Below are 23,790 nucleotides of genomic sequence, written 5' to 3' on the forward strand. Positions count from 1 at the left end.
TGCTTCGGGTTTAACACTTAACAAATCTAAATGTGAAATTTTATGTTTGTATCAGACTGAAGAGGAAAACATTTTTAATATACCTGTTAAGAAATGTGTTAAATATTTAGGTATTCATATCTGCAAGGATCACAAGGAACGTCAACAACTTAATTTTTCATCTAAATTGAGGAAGACTAAAACAATACTGAATTTATGGCTTCAAAGAGACATTTCTATTCTAGGTAGGATTCTTTTGACTAAAGCAGAAGGAATTTCAAGATTTGTCTACCCTGCCCTCTCTCTCAATGTCCATGATTCAACGTGTAAAAACATAAATTCCATATTTACGAATTTTGTATGGAAAAACAGACACCATCATTTAAAAAAAGCGGTGCTCTCTGGTTGTAAGGATGAAGGTGGATTTGTACTTCTGGACTTTTTGGACTTGAATTACACCTTTAAGGTGAAATGGTTGAAGGAATGTTTGAGAGCTCCAGAGTCTTTATGGAACTTTATCCCCAATAATATTTTTAATAGTGTAGGAGGTCTTAAATTTGTATTGAAATGTAACTACAATATTACAAGATTGCCGTTAAAACTATCCCAATTTTATCAACAAGCTCTTTTGGCCTGGAAGTTGTGTCATTCTCACAACTTTTCTCCCACAAGTCTATCTTATGGAATCATGAATGCATCACTAAAGGGGAACAAGTCACTCTATTTGCAAAATTGGATCAACAGAAATATTATCTTCTTGAAAGATCTTTTTGATTGTAATGGTCATTTACTTAATTATGAATCTTTTCTCAGAGAAAACGCACCCCAATAACGTTCAAAGAATATAATTCAGTTTTCAAATCTATACCTAATGGCATTTTAGAATTAATGAAAAGTTATAAAAACAAAATGAAGTTATTGGTTTTAATTTTACTCTTTATATATAACGGTATGGATATTATGAGCAGCAATTGTACTAATAAGCACATTAGAAAATGCTTTCTAAATTTAAAGAAAATATCACCTCGTGGCAAATTTTTCTGGAATTCTCATTTTACTAATGTTAACTGGCACAGGGGTGGCTTGTTCCCTTTAGATTTTGTATCACAAACAAAGTTAAGGAATTGCATTTGAAAATATTACATAATATATACCCTACAAACTTATTTGTCTCAAAATTCATGCCTGTTGATAACTATTGTAGTTTCTGTAAAACAGAACAAGAGTTGTTAACCCATCTTTTTATGGTTGCTCATTCTGTATTGTATTCTGGAAAAGCTTTGAAGATTATATGGTATCTAAAACAAAATATACAATCACACTTGAAGGGAAACATATTATTACCTATTTTGAATGTAAAGATAGAAAGTTATGTAATATTGTAAATCTTTTTATTTTATTAGGTAAGTTTCATATCCACAAGGCAAAATTTGTTGTTGAAATTTTCCAGTTCAACACCGTGCTTCAAACTATTCCAAGTTGAATTTGACATGTACTTTGAGTCTCTCAAGTTCGTATCCAATAAGAAAGCCATATTAATATCTGATATCTACTCAAATCTCTTTGTTTAAGCGTTTCTGCTGTCTTTAATTTTAACATTCCTGAAAGTCTGTCTCTTTTTGTTTCTTTTATTTATTCATTTTGTTTAGACTATTACTTTATTTAATATATATATTTGTATACTTTTTTTGTATCATATTTGGTCACATACTACGACGATCGAATTTCTGTTAATTGTATCTTGAAATAAAGTTTATTATAAAAAATATATATATATATACACTATAGCATCATATCTACACTATAGCATCATATCTATACTATAGCATCATATCTACACTATAGCATCATATCTACACTATAGCATCATATCTATACTATAGCATCATATCTACACTATAGCATCATATCTATACTATAGTATCATATCTATACTATAGTATCATATCTACACTATAGCATCATATCTATACTATAGCATCATATCTACACTATAGCATCATATCTATACTATAGCATCAGTAACTAACAGCAGCAGAGTCCAGTAGAAGAAGCCGTCACTACAGGATGATCAGTGAAACGTTTCATGCCACAACAGATAAACTAACTAGAAACTGAACCCTGCTAATAGATAATAGTAGTAAAGTTAAGTTAAACATTAGTTCATAGCTGTAACAGATAAACTAACTAGAAACAGAACCCTACTAATAGATAATAGTAGTAAAGTTAAGTTAAACGTTAGTTCATAGCTGTAACAGATAAACTAACTAGAAACAGAACCCTGCTAATAGATAATAGTAGTAAAGTTAAGTAAACATTAGTTCATAGCTGTAACAGATAAACTAACTAGAAACAGAACCCTACTAATAGATAATAGTAGTAAGTTAAGTAAACGTTAGTTCATAGCTGTAACAGATAAACTAACTAGAAACAGAACCCTACTAATAGATAATAGTAGTAAAGTTAAGTAAACATTAGTTCATAGCTGTAACAGATAAACTAACTAGAAACAGAACCCTGCTAATAGATAATAGTAGTAAAGTTAAGTTAAACGTTAGTTCATAGCTGTAACAGACAAACTAACTAGAAACAGAACCCTGCTAATAGATAATAGTAGTAAAGTTAAGTAAACGTTAGTTCATAGCTGTAACAGACAAACTAACTAGAAACAGAACCCTACTAATAGATAATAGTAGTAAAGTTAAGTAAACGTTAGTTCATAGCTGTAACAGATAAACTAACTAGAAACAGAACCCTACTAATAGATAATAGTAGTAAAGTTAAGTAAACATTAGTTCATAGCTGTAACAGATAAACTAACTAGAAACAGAACCCTACTAATAGATAATAGTAGTAAAGTTAAGTAAACATTAGTTCATAGCTGTAACAGATAAACTAACTAGAAACAGAACCCTACTAATAGATAATAGTAGTAAAGTTAAGTCAAACGTTAGTTCATAGCTGTAACAAGCAGAGATCTTTCATTTGATCGTAGCTGAACATGCCGTTTATCTTTAGTGATTAAAATAGAGTAAAGTGTAAACATGTTTTAATGTGTGAATGTGTTTGGTGGAGCTCTGCTTGTAGTTCCTGCTGATGTCACCAGAGAGCGCCATGACGTCACTCACCAGCTCAGAGATGAAAACAAACTAGACTTTAGCTTAGTTTTATTCTTTATTTAGGTATTTGTCTCTAAAATAAAAAATGACAACATTACCAATGATCAGTAACATTATAAATGTGGTTTGTTAACAGTTAAAATAACTTTTAACTGAAGTTTAATTTCCCGTTTATCACTGCTGGTTGTTATAAAGTGTTACTGCTCCTCTGAGTTTTTCTGGTTCTTCAGGATTCTTTCTGTCTCCTCCTCTGTACTCCTCCTCCTCCTCCTCCTCTTCCTCCTGATCAAGCTGAAACAGGTTTGTTGTTTTGCTGTTAGACACAAAGGTTTCAGTCGACACACACGATAAGATGTCTCGGTGTCCCAGAGGTCTTCCAGGCCGAGCTGCAGCGTGAGAAACCCTCCAATCAGAGCAGTCAGGTACGTAAGTCTTTCACTTTTTCATTTTCATATTGTGTTGAATTAAGGGAGCAGAGAGTCTGTCTGTTTTCTCTCCACGTTAGGTATCTGCTCAGCTAGCTGCTGTAACTTTACACTGTGCTATTAGTACTTTTACTGCAGTAACATGTCTGAATACTTGCTTTAATCTCAGAAGGAAAGCTTGTACTTGATATTGTCCTCCATTTATCTGACAGCATGTTACTCTGCACATTCACAGTTTACACACAAAGTATTAACCAGCAGTAAAACATGATGTAATGTTCCAGATTAAACTATACAGGAGTTCAAATTAGCTCAAGGGGGATAAAGTTAGGCAACATTTTGGCGAGGAGGAAACTGGCATGTCCATTTTCAAAGAGGTCTGTTGACCTCTGACCTCGGGGTATCTGAATGAAAATGTTTCTCTGGGCCGAGACTTCTCTTCACAGACACGCCCACTTTATGATAATCCATCCAGTTATTATCAGGCCGCTGATGTCCTGCAGGCCTGTCTGCTCTGACGCAGCCTTGTTGGCTGAAAACTTGTTCTGCATATTTTCAGTGTAGCTCCTCTTCGCTCTTGTGACATCTTTAGTCAGAGTGTTACTGGTTCTCCAGGATTCTTTCTGTCCTCTTCTTCCTCCTGATGAAGCTGCCTGAGTTCAGCTAGAAACCGGTTAGTTCTGGCTCTCCTGTTAAATGATGAAACACAGTGATGCCCCTTTGGCTCCCAGCCCTCAATGTGCTGTCTGTAATGTGGAGTTCTCTGCTGAGGTTTTCTCTGTTAAAGTCCAGAGAACAGGGAGCAGAGAGTCTGTCTGTTTTCTCTCCACGTTAGTTATCTGCTCAGCCAGCTGCTGGAACTTTACACTGCTATTAGTACTTTTACTACAGTAACATGTCTGAATACTTGCTTTAATCTTAGAAGGAAAGCTTGTACTTCTTCTTGTCCTCCATTTATCTGACAGTGTGTTACTCTGCACATTCACAGTTTACACACAAAGTCTTAATCAGCAGTAAAACCTGATGTAATGTTTCAGAGAATCAGCTCTCTCACTGCTACTTCTACATCAAGTACATTTACTAACAGAGCAGGACGTTGGACTGAGTATTTTCACCGTGTAGTATTAATAGTTAGGAGTACTTCTTCCATTCCGTCATAGTCTGTTTCACCATAACGTTTGTTCATCACATTTTAAGCATATAATAATAATTTAACATAACCTATATACAATCGTTACACTCAGATGAATGAATAATAAAATAATGTTTAGTTGCAGCCCTAGAACTTAATGAATTAGGACTTTTTCTCCAAGTCCAGCCTCAGTTGTTGCCTCTCATGTTCTGAACATTGGAGTCACAGAGCTAAGAATATATATTTTAAGATAAACTCCTAATCATGTTCACTATACATATCATCACTATTCATCTGCCCGCTGCACATAGACTATATTATGTTTTACCCATCCTGCACTCAACCAGTCAGCCTCTTTTCTCTCATGTTAAACAGCTATTTAGTTTATATTTGTTTCTGTATTTATTGTTTATTTCATAATAATGTTTAATATGTGTGTTTGTGTACAGTATGTATGCACCAACCACCGAGGTAGATTCCTCGTCAGTGTAACTTACAGTGGCAGTCATTTAGAGGAAAGGCCAGATAGGGAAGCCGAGTCTCCAACACACAACACACAACACACACACTCTTAGATAATCTCAGTTGATTTCCTGTAAATGAAGAGGGGGAGGAGCAGATCAAGGTATGCTACCACACCTGTAGCTGCAGCACCTTACAGTGAGAAGAGGAAGAGTAGAGTCAGGTGAGATTCCATTTAGTGAGACCAGAAGAGAGCAGGAGGAGGAAACTGAAGGCTGAGGCAGGGTGAGTGGTAATCCAACATTTATTATTTTACTGTCAAAGTCTCTCAGATTTAAAGCATCATATCTATACTATAGCCTCATATCTACACTATAGCATCATATCTATACTATAGTATCATACCTATACTATAGCATCATATACTAAAGCCTCATATCTATACTATAGCATCATATCTATACTATAGTATCATACCTATACTATAGCATCATATACTAAAGCCTCATATCTATACTATAGCCTCATATCTACACTATAGCATCATATCTATACTATAGTATCATACCTATACTATAGCATCATATACTAAAGCCTCATATCTATACTATAGCATCATATCTATACTATAGTATCATAACTATACTATAGTATCATAACTATACTATAGCATCATATACTAAAGCCTCATATCTATACTATAGCATAATATCTATACTATAGCCTCATATCTATACTAGCATCATATCTATACTATTGCATCATATACTAAACCCTCATATCTATACTATAGCATAATATCTATACTATACCCTCATATCTACACTATAGCATCATATCTATACTATAGTATCATATCTATACTATAGCATCATATACTAAAGCCTCATATCTATACTATAGCATCATATACTAAAGCCTCATATCTATACTATAGCATAATATCTATACTATAGCATCATATCTACACTATTGCATCATATCTATACTATAGTATCATAACTATACTATAGCATCATATACTAAAGCCTCATATCTATACTATAGTATAATACCTATACTATAGCCTCATATCTATACTAGCATCATATCTATACTATAGCATCATATCTATACTATAGCATCATATACTAAACCCTCATATCTATACTATAGCATAATATCTATACTACACCCTCATATCTACACTATAGCATCATATCTATATTATAGCCTCATATCTATACTGTGATGTATGGGACATTGTGTATTGAGTACCCCGTTCCATTAGTTGGCGCTGTGCCGCCACTGTTAGTGTGTTTATCTGAATGTACTAAGTGAACAAGTACGTTAGTAAATACAGTCAGTAGTTTTCCAATGAAACACAAACGTGTCCGTGTTGTCTCTACTAACAAGATTATCTGAAGTGAACCCACGACACAACATTATTGGCGACGAGGACGACTTTGGATTGCCGTTTTTTTTTTTGTTTTTTTTTTGCCACGGTATTGACTGTGTGTGGGGAAGAAAAAGGCGTTTGTGGCGCAAGGAGAAGTGTGGCTAACAGAGGCTAATGAGCTCAACGAAACGGGGAACTACTGCTAATGGAAGGAAATGGCACGACACGGATACATCGGGCGAATCTCTGCTTTAAGAGTCAGTGGAGCAGTGGACAGCCGTGGAAAGGTTTGAACATTTTGTAACAGCAAATGAGATTGAGGATGATAAAAAGTCAGCCGTTCTTCTCAGTGTAATGGGCGATGCTACCTACGGACTATTGCGTAGCCTCGTAGCTCCTGACAAGCCAGGGCTAAAGTCATACGATGATATTGTTAGTGTTTTGCAGTCGCATTTTTCTTCGACACCGATTGTCATTGCCGAGAGATTTCGCTTCCATAAACGAAACCAACAAGAGGGAGAATCAGTGAGCCAATACGTTGCAGTAATTAAACAGTTAGCAGAACACTGCGACTTTGGCACGCATTTGCTGGATGCCCTGAGAGACAGACTCTTGTGTGGACTTAACACGGAGGCGATACAGAAAAGATTGCTGACCGAGACTGCACTCACTTGGAAAAAGGCTGTGGAAATAGCAGTAGCAATGGAGACGGTAGCAAAAGAAACGCACCAGCTAAGTAATGCACTAAAAATAAATGCACTGTCACTGACTAGCCAGCAACGCTACAAATGTGTGCGCTATGGAAAAACGAATCACAAAGAGGCTGACTGCTATTACAAGGACCAAACATGTCACAACTGCGGTAAGGAAGGCCACATATCAAGAATGTGTCGAAACAAAGAGCATGGTAATAAAGAAAAGAAAGTAAAACAAAAAGTGTTTACAAAGAAAAAGAAGAGTGGAGTGCACCACATGGATGCAAAAGAAATGTCCAGTAGTGAGGGTAGCACAACAGATGCAGAGCTAACACTAAACATGGTGACTCAGAAAGGAAACCTTTCACACATGTGTGTTAAACCAAAGATTGAAGGAAAGACGATTCAAATGGAATTAGACACAGGCGCTGCAGTTTCTCTAATATCCAAAGAACTATATGACATACAGTTGTGTCATGTACCTTTACGCCAAACGAATACTATACTGAAGACATACACTGGCGAGCTGATTTCACCGGAGGGGGTCATCAAAGTTTGGGTAAAAATGAACAAGCAGAAGACTAGCTACCACTGAACGTGGTCAAAGGGGCTGCACCACCGTTCTTTGGGCGGGAATGGCTGAGGAAAATACGGATTGACTGGCGGGAGATTAAGACAGTTCGTGAGGAGACTTTAGAAGCTGTGCAACAGAGGCACAATGAAGTCTTTAAAAAGGAGCTGGGCACAATGAAAGGCATTAAAGTGGCCATAGCTCTGAAACCGCGTCATCAACCACGGTTTTGCCAGGCAAGAGTCGTTCCCTATGCTCTGAGGCCAAAAGTTGAAGCTGAGATTGATCGGCTGAGTGCACAGGGCATCATATCCCCTGTCAAGTTCAGCGACTGGGCAACACCTATCGTGCCAGTTGTGAAAAGAATGGAGATGTTAGGATTTGCGGTGATTTCAAAGTGACAATCAACCCCGTTCTGCAGGTGGAGAAATATCCGATTCTTCCAGTTGAGGATTCATTCGCATCACTGTCAGGGGGGCAGCATTTCAGTAAGCTGGACTTGTCTCACGCATATCTGCAAATGCCTGTGGAGGAAGACTCTCGCAAATATCTCACCATAACAACATCAAAAGGGTTGTTCTGTTACAACAGACTTGCCTTTGGAATCACGTCGGCCCCAGCAATATTTCAGCGGGCCATGGACCAGGTTCTCCAGGGTCTTCCGAACGTCCACTGCTATTTGGACGATATTTTGGTAACTGGCCAAGACCGCCTTCAGAACCTGAAGAACTTGGACGCTGTCCTGGGACGCCTTGAAGAATTTGGCTTACGTGTCCAAAAGGAAAAATGTGAATTTTTCAAGGATTCACTGGAATACCTGTGCCATGTTATCGACGCCCATGGCCTGCACAAATCACCTGAGAAAGAAAGGGCGATTGTGGAGGCTCCTGCACCGACGAATGTGAGTCAGCTTCAATTCTTTCTAGGGCTGATTAACTACTATGGCAGGTTCATTCCAAACCTGTCAACCATTCTTAGCCCACTCAACGCACTCTTGGGCAAAGGCAAACCGTGGCGATGGACTTCAAAATGTGCAGCAGCATTTCAGGTGGCCAAAGAACAGTTGTCATCGCAAAGTGTGCTTACCCATTACGACCCGCAACTGCCCATCCGGCTGGCTTGTGACGCTTCACCCTATGGGGTAGGTGCTGTGATTTCGCACATCTTTCCAGATGGACAAGAGAGGCCCATAGCCTTTGCATCACGGACTTTGAATAAAGCAGAACGAAAGTACGCACAGATTGAGCGTGAAGCTCTTGGCATTGTATTTGGTGTTCGGAAATTCCATCACTACCTATATGTTAGGAAGTTTACGCTCCTCACTAACCATCACCCTCTGACCACAATTCTGAGTCCCAGCAAAGCAATACCATCTATGGCAGCCGCCAGAATGCAGCGGTGGGCTCTGCTGTTGGCTGCTCATGATTACAGCATCCAGTACAGAGAAGCCGCACGTCATGGCAATGCTGATGGGCTGTCCCCGCCATGTCGCCACGTCAGTTAAGGAGAAACCCAACACTGTGGACAGTTTTCACATTAAACACTTGGAAATCTTACCCGTGAGCTGTAAAGAAATCTACAAAGAGACCAGGACCCGATCCTGTCCTTGCTCAAGTATTGGAAATGGTGTCCGCAGGTCGTTTCCGGAGTTCAGCATGTGGACAGCACACTGGCACCATTCATCAGTAGGAAAGATGAACTGACTGTTCAGCAACAGTGCCTCATGTGGGGTATCCGTGTTGTCATCCCTCGCTAAGCTGCAGGCGGTATTGTCAGAGCTACACGGACACCCTGGTGTTGTCAAAATAACCGTAAGCGCTCGCCGCAGTTACATGTGGTGGCCAGGAATTGACGCTCAAATTGAACAAGTGTCGAAGACCTGCCAATCCTGCCAACTCGCACAAAAAGCCCCTGGACCATCGCCTCTCCATCCTTGGGCATGGCCAGTAGCTCCATGGCAGAGGATTCATGTTGATTTTGCCGGTCCCTTCCAAGGCCATATGTTCATGGTGGTCGTGGACGCCCACTCCAAATGGCCTGACGTGCACTTGATGAGTTCTACCACGACTTCCAAGACCATACAGGTGCTGAGAGGGCTATTCAGTCGTTACGGCCTCCCGGAGGTTTTAGTGAGCGATAATGGTCCCCAGTTTACATCAAGCGAATTCGAGACATTCATGAAGAACAACGGGGTTAAGCACATACCGCTCTGCGCCATTTCACCCGCCCACGAATATGCTCCGGCAGAACGTTTTGTGCAAACATTCAAGCATTCATTGAAGTGCTCCAAAGGCACAATTTCAATCCAACACCGACTGGATGCATTCTTACTGTAGTATGTCGCAACTCCGCAACTCCACCACAAAGAATCGCCATCCATGCTGTTCATGCATCGCAAGCTCGCGCCCCGACTCGACCTGATGAAGCCTAGCGTTGCAAGAACAGTGGAGAAAGCACAAGAGGAGCAGTGTGCTCGTCGACAGACACGTGCTAAGGCCAGGTCATTCAAAGTGGGTGACACAGTATTAGTGCGTGATTATAGGAGAGGAGAGAAGTGGACACCTGGCGTGGTTTTGGCGTGGTCTTCGGAACACTGGAGACGGCATGCTGAACAGATGCTTGCTCGACATGCAGAGTTGGATGTTCCCGAGTCTTCGGAGTCTACTTCCATTGCACCAGATCTGCCTTTGTTGGAGAACACAGTTCCTGACCCAGCTATTCCATCTCCTGATCCAGTGAGTGTACAGCCTATTCCGGTAACATCAGAGGTAGTCAACGCACCACATCAAGAGACTGGTAAGCGATACCCATCTCGTGTCATTATGAAACCAGTTCGTTTTAGCCCTTAAGGAAGTCAATAAGGTTGGACAGCTGTTTGACACATTTTTGGATAAGTTACATTTGTGTTCATTTAGATTAAAGAGTCATGTCTCAAGAATAAGGGCATAATAATCCCTTGACTGACTCGGGGTTTGGGGCAGTCTACTCCCTACCTCAAGATTAGGTAACATTATACATGTTATAAAAAAAAAAAATAGATGTTCTTGTTCATGTTCATGGAGCACAACATTTAGTGGAGAGGAGATGTGATGTATGGGACATTGTGTATTGAGTACCCCGTTCCATTAGTTGGCGCTGTGCTGCCACTGTTAGTGTGTTTATCTGAATGTACTAAGTGAACAAGTACGTTAGTAAAGAAAGTCAGTAGTTTTCCACTGAAACACAAACGTGTCCGTGTTGTCTCTACTAACAAGATTATCTGAAGTGAACCCACGACACAACATATACTATAGCCTCATATTTACACTATAGCATCATATCTACATTATAGCATCATATCTACACTATAGCATCATATCTACACTATAGCATCATATCTACTGTCTACTTTCAACCCAGTCTCATGGCAGTACATCAAATGGTTACCTTATTTAATCTATTGATACCTGTTCATGGGGACGTTTTTGTCGTTTGTTTCGTGGTGGCCAGGACGAAAATGCAAACTAATGTATTTAAATGGGAAGCATATGTCGTGGTCACAGCACGTCTACGGTATTGAGTAGTATGAAATGCGGAAAATACGGGATGGCAGAGGTTGGTTGGCGGGGTGGATGGGTCAAACAATTCCAGACTTTCACCCAGGAGGCCGTTGATCGCGTCCCATGTGTGGCGTTTTGTTTCCTTTTAACCGTCTCGTTATTGTCACGTGTGCACCACGGCCGTTTCCTGCCGTGTGAGGCGTCCTTTCCCCGTTGTTTTTTTCCTAAACCCAACCTCCGCCATCCCGTTATTGTCGCGCGTCCCCCGCGGCCGTCTCCCGGCGTGTGAGGCGTCCTCCCCCGGGGTGTGGCGTTTGCTTTCCCCGTTAATCTCCGTATGGACCATTTCTTCCGTGCTGGCCATCACGAAACAAACGACAAAAATGCCCCGTGAACACGTATCAATAGATTAAAAATAACATGACCATTACACAAACTGCTGTGATACCGTGTTGCTACTTTAGCATTACATCATATTTATAGCATCATATCTATACTATAGCATCATATCTCCACTATAGCATCATATCTACATTATAGCATCATATCTACACTATAGCATCATATCTACACTATAGCATCATATCAACACTATAGCATCATATCTACAATATAGCATCATATCTATACTATAGCATCATATCTACACTATAGCATCATATCTACAATATAGCATCATATCTACACTATAGCATCATATCTACAATATAGCATCATATCTATACTATAGCATCATATCTACACTATAGCATCATATCTACACAATAGCATCATATCTATACTATAGCATCATATCTATACTATAACATCATATCTACAATATAGCATCATATATATACTATAACATCATATCTACACTATAGCATCATATCTACACTATAGCATCATATCTACACTATAGCATCATATCTATACTATAGCATCATATCTACACTATAGCATCAGTAACTAACAGCAGCAGAGTCCAGTAGAAAAAGCCGTCACTACAGGATGATCAGTGAAACGTTTCATACCACAACAGATAAACTAACTAGAAACAGAACCCTCCTAATAGATAATAGTAGTAAAGTTAAGTAAAACGTTAGTTCATAGCTGTAACAAGCAGAGATGTTTCATTTGGTTGTAGCTGAAAATGCCGTTTATCTTTTGTTACTAAAATAGAGTAAAGCGTAAACATGTTTTAATGTGTGAATGTGTTTGGTGGAGCTCTGCTTGTAGTTCCTGCTGATGTCCACCAGAGAGCGCCATGACGTCACTCACTCACAGACTTTGGCTTAGTTTTATTCTTTATTTAGGTATTTGTGTCTAAAATAAAAAATGACAACATTATGAATGTTGTTGTTTGTTAACAGTTAAAATAACTTTTAACTGAAGTTTAATTTCCCGTTTATCACTGCTGGTTGTTATAAAGTGTTACTGCTCCTCTGAGTGTTTCTGGTTCTTCAGGATTCTTTCTGTCTCCTCCTCTGTACTCCTCCTCCTCCTTCTCCTCTTCCTCCTGATCAAGCTGAAACAGGTTTGTTGTTTTGCTGTTAGACACAAAAGGTTTCAGTCGACACACAATATAAGATGTCCGTTGTCCCAGAGGTCTTCCAGGCCGAGCTGCGCGCGAGAAACCCTCCAATCAAGAGCAGTCTAGTACGTAAGTCTTTCACTTTTTCATTTTCATATTGTGTTGAATTCAGGGAGCAGAGAGTCCGTCTGTTTTCTCTCCACGTTAGTTATCTGCTCAGTCAGCTGCTGTAATTTTACACTGTGCTATTAGTACTTTTACTGCAGTAACATGTCTGAATACTTGCTTTAATCTCAGAAGGAAAGCTTGTACTTGATATTGTCCTCCATTTATCTGACAGCATGTTATTCTGCACATTCAGAGTTTACACACAAAGTATTAACCAGCAGTAAAACATGATGTAATGTTCCAGATTAAACTATACAGGAGTTCAAATTAGCTCAAGGGGGGGGAGGGGGGGATAAAGTTAGGTGACCTCGAGGTATCTGAATGAAAATGTTTCTCTGGGCCGAGACTTCTCTTCACAGACACGCCCACTCTATGATAATCCATCCAGTTATTATCAGGCAGCTGATGTCCTGCAGGCTTGTCTGCTCTGACACAGCCTTGTTGGCTGAAAACTTGTTCTGCATATTTTCAGTGTAGCTCCACTTCGCTCTTGTGACATCTTTAGTCAGAGTGTTTCTGGTTCTCCAGGATTCTTTCTGTCCTCTTCTTCCTCCTGATGAAGCTGCCTGAGTTCAGCTAGAAACCGGTTAGTTCTGGCTCTCCTGTTAAATGATGAAACACAGTGATGCCCCTTTGGCTCCCAGCCCTCAATGTGCTGTCTGTAATGTGGAGATCTCTGCTGAGGTTTTCTCTGTTAAAGTCCAGAGAACAGGGAGCAGAGAGTCTGTCTGTTTTCTCTCCACGTTAGTTATCTGCTCAGCCAGCTGCTGGAACTTTACACTGCTATTAGTACTTTTACTACAGTAACATGTCTGAATACTTGCTTTAATCTCAGAAGGAAAGCTTGTACTTCATCTTGTCCTCCATTTATCTGACAGTGTGTTACTCTGCACATTCACAGTTTACACACAAAGTCTTGATCAGCAGTAAGACATGATGTAATGTTCCAGAGAATCAGCTCTCTCACTGCTACTTCTACATCAAGTACATTTACTAACAGAGCAGGACGTTGGACTGAGTATTCTCACCGTGTAGTATTAATAGTTTGGAGTTCTTCTTCTACTGCGTCACTGAGTATGTTTAACCATAAAGTTTGTTCGTCACATTTTAAACATATAATAATAATTTAACATAACCTATACACAACCCGTCACACTTAGATGACTAAATAATAAAATAATGTTTAGTTGCAGCCCTAGAACTTAATGAATCAGGACGTTTTCTCCAAGTCCAGCCTCAGTTGTTGCCTCTCATGTTCTGAACATTGGAGTCACAGAGCTAAGAATATATATTTTAAGATAAACTCCTAATCATGTTCACTATACACATCATCACTATTCATCTGCCCGCTGCACATAGACTATATTATGTTTTACCCATCCTGCACTCAACCATTCAGCCTGTTTTCTCTCATGTTAAACAGCTATTTAGTTTATATTTGTTTCTATAATTATTGTTTATTTCATAATAATGTTTAATAAATGTGTTTGTGTACAGTATGTATGCACCAACCACCGAGGTAGATTCCTCGTCAGTGTAACTTACAGTGGCAGGAATTTAGAGGAAAGGCCAGATGGTGAAGTCAGCCTTCAGCTGGTAGTTTGTTACTTTGGACAGCAGGTGGTGCTGTTACATCATCAATGAGCCGAGACTCCAACACACACACACACACTCTCACACACGCACACACACACACACACACATGCACACACGCATGCATCTGCTATTAGTACTTTTAATGAAGTAAAGGCTCTGAATACTTGTTCCACCGCTGCCTGTGGATCATTTCAGTTGAATGCAGGACTTTAACTCAGTATTTGGGATACTTCATCAAGCCTAGAAAAATATAAATTAACAAATAATAATTTCATAAAATAAGAAAATGTAAAGAAAAAAACTTTGTCTCTGAATGCATTCTGCATTATATAATCAGTTATATGTGTATATATATATGGTGGCAGCAGCCCTAGCAGCAGTAGTTACACACACGCCTGCACGCAGACACACAGTCAGACACGCACACACACACACACACACACACACATACACACACACATACACACACACACAGTCACACAAGCACACGCACACACACACACACAAACACACACATACACACAACTGTAAGTGAAGAGGGGAGGAGCAGATCAGGTCCATGAGAAGAGGAAGAGTAGAGTCAGGTGAGACTCCATTTAGTCAGACCAGAAGAGAGGAGGAGGAGGAAACTGAAGGCTGAGGCAGGGTGAGTGGTAATCCAACATTTATTATTTTACTGTCAAAGTCTCTGAGCTGTAACCAAGAAAACAGACTCATGGTACGGTGGAGGCTATGCATAGTATGATTCAGCCTCCACATTTCAGGCTGCACCTGATAGCAGCTAACCAAAGAAAACAGATTTAAAGACAAGTCTGTGTGCATGGACAAACTTGTTTGTCTTGATTTGTGTGTGTGTGTGTGTGTGTGTGTGTGTGTGTGTGTGTGTGTGTGTGTGTGTGTGTGTGTGTGTGTGTGTGTGTGTGTGTGTGTGTGTGTGAGACTCTTGTTGAAACTTGTCTTGATTCTTGTGTTGTGAGCTCCCAGTCAATGTTGCTGTTTTACCTCTCAGACTGACTTCAGATCAGAAGATGAGTGATTTGGAGGAAGAGGAGGACGGAGCAGAGTCTGTAGTATCTGGCTGTCAGTCTATGAAGAGTGACTGGTCCAAAGATCGTCCTCTGAACTTCAGTAAAGAACCTGGACCCTCAGACACAAAGTAAGAGAACTGATACCAACTCATTTTCAGATTCCTCTGCTGTTTTTTGTATTGATTCTGTGTTTGTTTATTAAAGTTTCCACTAAGAAAACTAATACAAACTTTTAATCCCTTTTAATATTTGGCAGTAGTTTGTGTGTTTTGCGCTCGATAATTGGCTTTAAAAAAGATAATATAAGGATTAAAGTAACATAAATAAAAAAATGTTGGTGTTTGCAGAGTCCAGAACAAGAGACAGAGACCAGAGTCTGTAGTATCTGGCTGTCAGTCTATGAAGAGTGACCGGTCCAGAGAAGAACCTCCACACTTCAGTAATGAACCTGGACCCTCAGACACAAAGTAAGAGAACTGATACCAACTCATTCATGTCACTCATTCCTCTGCTAATAATAATAAAAACGTACCGACCAAAAGAACAGAGTGTGGACTGGTAGCTGGAGAGATGCCAGTTCACCTCCGGGCATTGCCAAGGTGCTCTTGAGCAAGGCACCGAACCCCCCCAACCGCTCAGGGTGCCTGTCCAGCACTCTGACATCACTCCGTTTGTGCATATGTATTTCTGGCCAGAGTGTTTTAACAAACAGAGTGTAAATTTTAATTTCCCCACTGGGGATCAATAAAAAGTATAAATTATTAATTTCTAAATTCACAGAGAGAAGAGGAGTAATGTTTTGGAGGAGGCGCTGTGCAAAATCAGAACCAGAGCTGGACTGCAGACAGCCAGTCAGAGCAGCTCTGAAAAAAGTAAGTCTGTCCATCTGTCTGCTGATGTCTTCATGTCTCAAACACGACTGTTGTGTCATACAGCACCGACATTTAACATAATTATAAATATCATTACATTTTAATTCTACCTGACATTTAACTGAATGTTTTTTCTGCTCCAGTGAAGATATCTGCTCTGTATCACTTCTCCTGTGTTCCTGTCTGTACTTTGAGATATCAGCTTTATTTGTCTGTTTACTGAATGTTTTTAGTCATTGTTAACTTACTGCTGATGTAAACAAACTTTTCCTGATGCTGCTTCTCTGAGGCTAGATCGCTCCAAATCATCACGCCCAAACCCCATATCATTTCAAATTCCTTTTTAAATAAAAATGTAGCAGTGCAAATTTAACCTTAAAAGTTACTGGCAAACCAGCAGGAGGCTTTTATTGTGAAGCAGTTACAGTAAATGAAGAGTATTTGTCAGAGAGATTCTCAGTTCTTTGTTCTTGGTGCTATTCAATAAAAACACGAGCTGCTGATGCTCTGCTTCCTCTGCTGTCAATCAAACATGTTCACTGAGACAGTCAGAGGCTGAGAGACAAAGGAGCAATTCTGAGGCTTCTCTTTCAACAGAAAAACACAATTAAAACAAACTAAATGTAAAAATCATGATGTATTTTTATTCTTTAAGAAGGGATGATTACTTTATAACCTTAACTATTTGGTTTTCATATTGATAATAAAAATCATCACCAGATTGTTAACATTTCTTCTTATTTTGGTCTTTCACCTTTGTCCTTTTTTCTAGAAAAATGTTGTTTGGAAACTCAAAATAGCACTATTAATAAATAGACTTTTGTATTTCCTTACAGTGTACGTTGTTAAACATAAACATAAGATCAGAGTGAAGGGGACATATGAACGTGTGACTGAAGGAGCTGATCAAACAGGAAGTGAAACCCTCCTCAACAGGATCTTCACTGAGCTCTACATCACAGATGAACTGAGTGAAGAAGTTAATACCCAACATGAGGTGAGGCAGCTCGAGACAGCTTCCAAGATGAAGACCCTCCATGACTCTCCAATCAAGTGCAGTGACATCTTTAAAGCCTTACCTGACCAACAGAAACACATCAGAGTCGTTTTGATGCTCGGCGTCGCTGGCGTTGGAAAAACCTTCTCAGTGCAGAAGTTCTGTCTGGACTGGGCCAAGGGTTTGGAAAACCAAGATGTGGATCTGGTGATTCCTCTTTCCTTCAGGGAGCTGAACTTGATCAAAGATGAGCAGTACAGTCTTCTGGAGCTGCTCCGTGTTTTCCATCCATCATTACAGGAGGTCACAGCAGAGCAGCTCGCTGGCTCTAAAGTTCTCTTCATCTTTGATGGCCTGGATGAAAGCAGACTTTACCTGGATTTCAACAACGATGAGGCTGTTTCTGATGTCACCCAGAAGTCATCAGTCAACGTGCTGTTGACAAACCTCATCCAGGGAAAGCTGCTTCCCTCGGCTCTTGTGTGGATAACTTCCCGACCTGCAGCAGCCAATCAGATCCCTCCTGCGTGTGTTGGCAGGGTAACAGAAGTACGAGGCTTCACTGACGACCAGAAGGAGGAGTACTTCAGGAAGAGAGTCAGTGATGAAGAGCTGTCCAGCAGAATCATCTCCCACATCAAGACCTCCAGGAGCCTCCACATCATGTGTCTGATCCCAGTCTTCTGCTGGATCACTGCTACAGTTCTGGACCACATGTTGACTACAGACCAGAGAGGAGAGCTGCCAAAGACCCTGACTGACATGTACTCACACTTCCTGCTGGTTCAGACAAAGAGGAAGAAGCACAAGTATGCTGAGGGACATGAGACGAGTCCACAGGAGCTGACGGAGGCCGACAGGGAAGTTCTTCTGAAGCTGGGGAGGCTGGCATTTGAGCAGCTGGAGAAAGGAAACATCATGTTCTACCAAGAAGACCTGGAGCGCTGTGGTCTGGATGTCACAGAGGCCTCGCTGTACTCAGGAGTTTGTTCAGAGATCTTCAAAAGAGAGAGTGTGATCTTCCAGAAAACAGTCTACTGCTTCGTTCATCTGAGCGTTCAGGAGATTCTGGCTGCAGTCTACCTGTTCCACTGTTACACCAACAGGAACACAAAGGTACTGGAGGACTTCCTGGGAGAAGACTTCAAGAACAGAGACTCAAAACCAAAGTCTTTTCTCAAGAAGATTTCTAAGAATTTTGGAAAGACAGATAGCCTGGATGTCTTCCTGAAGAGAGCCATGGAGAAATCCCTGAGGAGTAGAAATGGCCACCTGGACCTGTTTGTCCGCTTCCTTTATGGCCTCTCTCTGGAGTCCAACCAGAGACTCTTAGGAGGCCTGCTGGGTCAGACAGACAACAGTCCAGAAATCATCCAGAGAGCCATCAACAACCTGAAGGAGATGAACAGTGATGGGATCTCTCCTGACAGAAGCATCAACATCTTCCACTGTCTGACGGAGATGAACGACCACTCAGTCCATCAGGAGATCCAAGAGTTCCTGAAGTCAGAGAAGAGATCAGAGAAGAGACTCTCTGTGATCCACTGCTCAGCTCTGGCCTACATGCTGCAGATGTCAGAGGAGGTTCTGGATGAGTTGGACCTGAGTCAGTACAACACATCACTGAAGGGACGACTGAGACTGATTCCAGCTGTGAGGAACTGCAGAAAGGCTCGGTAAGTCCAGATGTGATTATAAACACAATAAATCAATGTAAAGCTGAAGCCATCAGTATTAGAGTAAAGATACACACTTCACACACATTTAGATCATAAATCATGCATGAGACTGTTCTTAATCACACCCCAAAAAGATGATTTTTATACTTTTTCCCCACTAGTTTTGGTGATATTTGTGTTGCTGTAAAACAGGTCTTTAACATCAGTAACAGTTTATTTATATCATTTCTTTATGTATTAATTTGACAGGGACATTGCACAGCTCCTTAGCAGTACCAGAATTAGTTATAAGCTAATTTCCATCTGTAGTCCCTGGGCAGGAAACAGAGAATAACATCTCTGTGAAAAGGGAAATCTAACACTGTATTAAAAGACAACAATCACATTTAACAGTATTAAAACTCACCCACTACAACGACAAACAACAAAGACCACAACACAAAAACACTACTTTGACAACAAGAACCACAACTTGAAGACAACAGCAACAATACAATTTCACAACATTAAAACACCACAATAGAATCAACAATAAAATCCCAACATTTAGACACCACTACAACAGGACTTCACTACATAAAGATTGACTGTTTGGGTTTATGATTGATGGGAACATGATTGGGTCGATTTCAGCCATGATTTTATCTTTAATTCAAAACCATCAAAGTTGTTCCATTCTCTGATCTCTCTTGGTACTGAGTTATAAGACTTTGTGTATCTAACAGAGAAGACTGATCTGCCCGACTCAGTAGATCTGTTCTGTACTGCACAGTCACCTCTGTTGGTCGTCCTAGTTCTCCTCCCAGTGCCTGAACACAGTGACACAAACTCATTTAATGTTGGAGCGGCCAGATCATTGATTACTTTATAGACTAGACTAACATCAGCAAGAAACACAAAACTGTCAAAGGTCATGAGATTATGTTTTTGGATTATGTTACAATGATGATAACATGATGGCTGTTTATCCAATGCCTTGAGTGTTTGTTTAAGAAGTGTTTGCAGTGGAGCAAGGCTGAATCTCATTTCTCTGTCTTACCCCTTCCCCTTCCCCATTAGCCTCGTGAGACCGACTTGATCTGGCGAGCTCCAGTTTTCCACTCGCAGATCAGTCTGGCATCTTGAGATAGAGAAAATTTGGAGCCGTTCGCCAAACGACCGACCAATCAGCGTTGGTTTTGAGGCGGGTTTAGGTGTGACGCAATGAGAAGCGACTGTTCAGTCTAAACATTTGTGCAAGTTTTATCCAAATAAGAAAGTATTCCTTTATCGGTCAGTCCAATCTTTCGTGGACTTGTGAATACACGGCTGTGCAGTGTATTCTGGGTACCCCTTGCTTTCAAGTAAGCTTGCGTCTTTGCTTAAAACTAAGGGGTATCTACCCCTTCCCCTTAGCCCGACCCCTCGATCAAAACGAGAATTGGGATAGCCCTTACTCTCACGTGAACGCGCAAAACTAAGGGGAAGGGGTAAGACAGAGAAATGAGATGCAGCCCAAGTGTTGTTTTTTACAGCTTGTGACCAGACCAAAGTTGGGACTAGGGGTCCGTTTCAGAAGGCAGGTTTAGTGAAAACTCTGAGTTAGTTAGAGGAACACGCATAGGCGTCGATTTCGGTGGGTACGCGTCCCCACCACATTTCATCATGAGTCATTTTGTACCCACCACTTTTTTTTTAAAAGCTCGAGCTCAATTTAGTTACAAAAATAAAGTTCATAACACATAGGCCTATAATTCGTGAACAACAGATGCCAACAAATCCACAAAAAGCTCTATCCCCCCCACAGGACAGGCACAGACAGCCGCTCTGCTGCGGACCTTATAGGACATATGAGAACCGTGGGGAGTCAACCCACAGCCGCTCCGATGCCCTCCTGAAAATGTGAAGCAGAAACGCTTAATGTCAGATAACGTCCATAATAATAGGACTTTCGGTTAGATTTTTTGAGTTTTCAGTTGTTATGATGAGCAATATGAGAGAGAAATTTGGTGATCATTGATTGTTTTTTAGGTAGTCCTGCTACATTCAACCATGGTAAGCTTTTTCCTTATATGCTCTAATGAAGCAGAAACGCTTATCAGATAACGTCCATAATAATAGGACTTTTCCAATTTAACGGGAGAGAGAGGAGCAAGAGGGATTAGGATCATCTTCAGCCAGAGGACATTATTTATTCAGCTTCTTCTAATTGTCACCCCGATGGGAGGTGTGCTAATAACATTGCAGCAGGTGAATTGGTCGTGCTATTAACGTCATCGCTACACTATTTCTTAGTAAAACCGAAATTAATTAAACTGCCTTGTTTTCTTTTTACCATGGCTATATGATGCTTACTGCAGAATGGATTTCAAGGACTTGCGTGCCGATTAATGGCCCCCAATGTTTATATTTTTTCTCGCGAATCTTTAAATTAACATGTCCTAAACACAAGTTGAATTTGCACCGCCGCCGCTTCGCGCCGATATACTGCGTGCCCGCACCACCCTGCATTAAACCACGTTAAGCGTTTGAGAATGCCTGTCTAATGGTTTTGATAACTTAAGGCTTCTTCATAAAACGTTTCGGACATCACACAATATAAAATTTTAATATATTATTAATTTACATTAGTAATCTACAGGACAGCGTCTTTCAAAACATGACCTGCACAAAAGAGAAAAGAAAATGAATATCATTGTACCCAGCACTTCTGGAAATACACTTCCAAATGCGTCTCTGTCCCCAGCACATTTCAAACCAAACTGACGCCCATGGGAACACGGCGACTTATTGGGACTTTAGCTTATTCACAGTAACCCCCAGAGTTAGACAAGTCCATACATACCCTTCTCATCTCCGTGCATGTTGTAACTCTGTCTGACGCACACACCTCTAGCCTAGCTTAGCTTAGCACCGATCCTTGAGGTAACCGGCTCCATCTAGCCTAGTTTAGCCCAGATCCTGGAGGTAATAGGTTCCAACTAGCCTACTGCTCCGAATAAGTGACAAAATAACACCATATACACTTGTATAGTCACAGCGTGTACAAATAACAAGGTCACATTACACACAGCCATCTTCTAACTGTCTACATACTGGGAACTATATTCTCAGAAAGGTGAAGCACTGCTACTCTCTGTTCTAGGCTTCTCAGGTGCTGCAAGCATATCACTCCGCCCATGTAGCAGAAGTAGCAGTGCTTCGCCTTCTGAGAATATAGTTCTCAGTATATATACAGTTACAACAAAATCATTTTATATGCCACATTAAGGATGGGTGTAATAAAAGAACTATTGATTAAGTTACAAAATGTACTTTGTACAATATCTTGGTAAAGTCTGAAAAACACCAAGCTTCTTAAAGTGATGGTAATTGTAAAGTTTGTAAGTACACCAGAAGTTTAGGTAAATAACACTTGTGTGTGGTTGCCGCTGCTCTGCTGCTGCTACCGGGCGAAGATTAAAGGACGCAAGGACTACTACAATTACAACTACGAAAGAGATACAGCAAAAATATTTATTAATTTAACTTTTTTTTTAAGTAAGTGCTGTAGTATAACTAGCAGGAGACAAGTTATAATTGAGGTAAGTTTGGAGACATTACCTTATTTAATCATTAAATTAATAAATATTTTTGTTGTATCTCTTTTCTGGTGTACTTACAAACTTTACAATCCATCGTTTTATGAGTACATAACCTATTTGTACTAGTGTAGAAGTTTGGTATCATTTCAGGCATTATTAGTGGGGTCATTTACGAGATACAAACGTGGATCCATTAGCGCCTGCACTAAGCTATTCAGCTGATAACGCTAACTCTCCCAATGTTCGACCCAGCTGAAAAAAGCTTCTGGGGGGTTGTTTGGCTCGAGGTCATGGTGCAAAGGACCCTAGGGTGAAATTATTCCCAACCATCACTTTAAGCCCCAGTGTCTTCTTCTGTGGTTTCTACTGTGGGTAAAGTGAAGGCTGTTACAACGTGGAGACTGGAGTGGACACTGAGTGAGACGCACACAGCTCACCTTTTAGTTTCCTTAAATCACACAGTTTATGAGGTTACTTATTCACACACAGTGACATCATGACGTCACGTAAACATACATGCCGACTTCCTTAAGCCAAGTGGCGTGTTATCAGTACGCATTTTGAGATATCCGTGTTTATGTCTACGCTGCATACAGCGGGCGTAAACATACACGCCACTTGCCGTGTTATCGCGAGAAGAAAGCTACGGTTGAGTTTAGGAAACGTGACACACAGGACCTGATCCCCGTGCTCCTGGGTGAAAGTCCTGTGTTGTTTGACCCATCCTCCCCCCCGACCATCCTCCCCCCCGACCATCCTCCCACACACATATAGACACACACACACACACACACATGCACACATAGAGACACACACATAGACACACACACACACATACATATAGATAGACACACACACACACAAACAAACACACACACATACATATAGAGACACACACATACATATAGACACACACACACAGGTTGGGAAATTAACTTTTTTGCCCACCAGCCACAGTTGCTGGTGGATGCCCAATTTTACCAGCATCTTATATTTTTTACCAGCCACTTTTTCCAGAATTCAAATTTATAAAAGAAAGTGCACTAGCATATTTTTAATTGCTACAATACATTA

The 23,790-nt window shown here is 40.4% G+C and overlaps 2 protein-coding genes across 2 annotated transcripts in view; one reads left to right on the plus strand and one right to left on the minus strand.

Annotated features, from left to right (window-relative positions):
• LOC120552569 (NLR family CARD domain-containing protein 3-like) overlaps positions 1–23,790 on the minus strand; it is a 1,238,648-nt gene that overhangs the window by 707,524 nt on the left and 507,334 nt on the right. The gene's annotated exons all lie outside the window — the stretch shown is intronic.
• Positions 1–23,790, plus strand: part of LOC120552568 (NACHT, LRR and PYD domains-containing protein 12-like) — a gene marked incomplete in the record, with an annotated part of 803,490 nt that overhangs the window by 603,346 nt on the left and 176,354 nt on the right. The window contains 2 exon segments of the mRNA XM_039790738.1: positions 15,587–15,733; positions 15,953–16,072. Coding sequence (XP_039646672.1) covers positions 15,587–15,733; positions 15,953–16,072 — 267 coding nt within the window.

The sequence above is a fragment of the Perca fluviatilis genome, chromosome 22 (genome assembly GCF_010015445.1).
Source record: "Perca fluviatilis chromosome 22, GENO_Pfluv_1.0, whole genome shotgun sequence".
NCBI classification, from domain to species: Eukaryota; Metazoa; Chordata; class Actinopteri; order Perciformes; family Percidae; genus Perca; species Perca fluviatilis.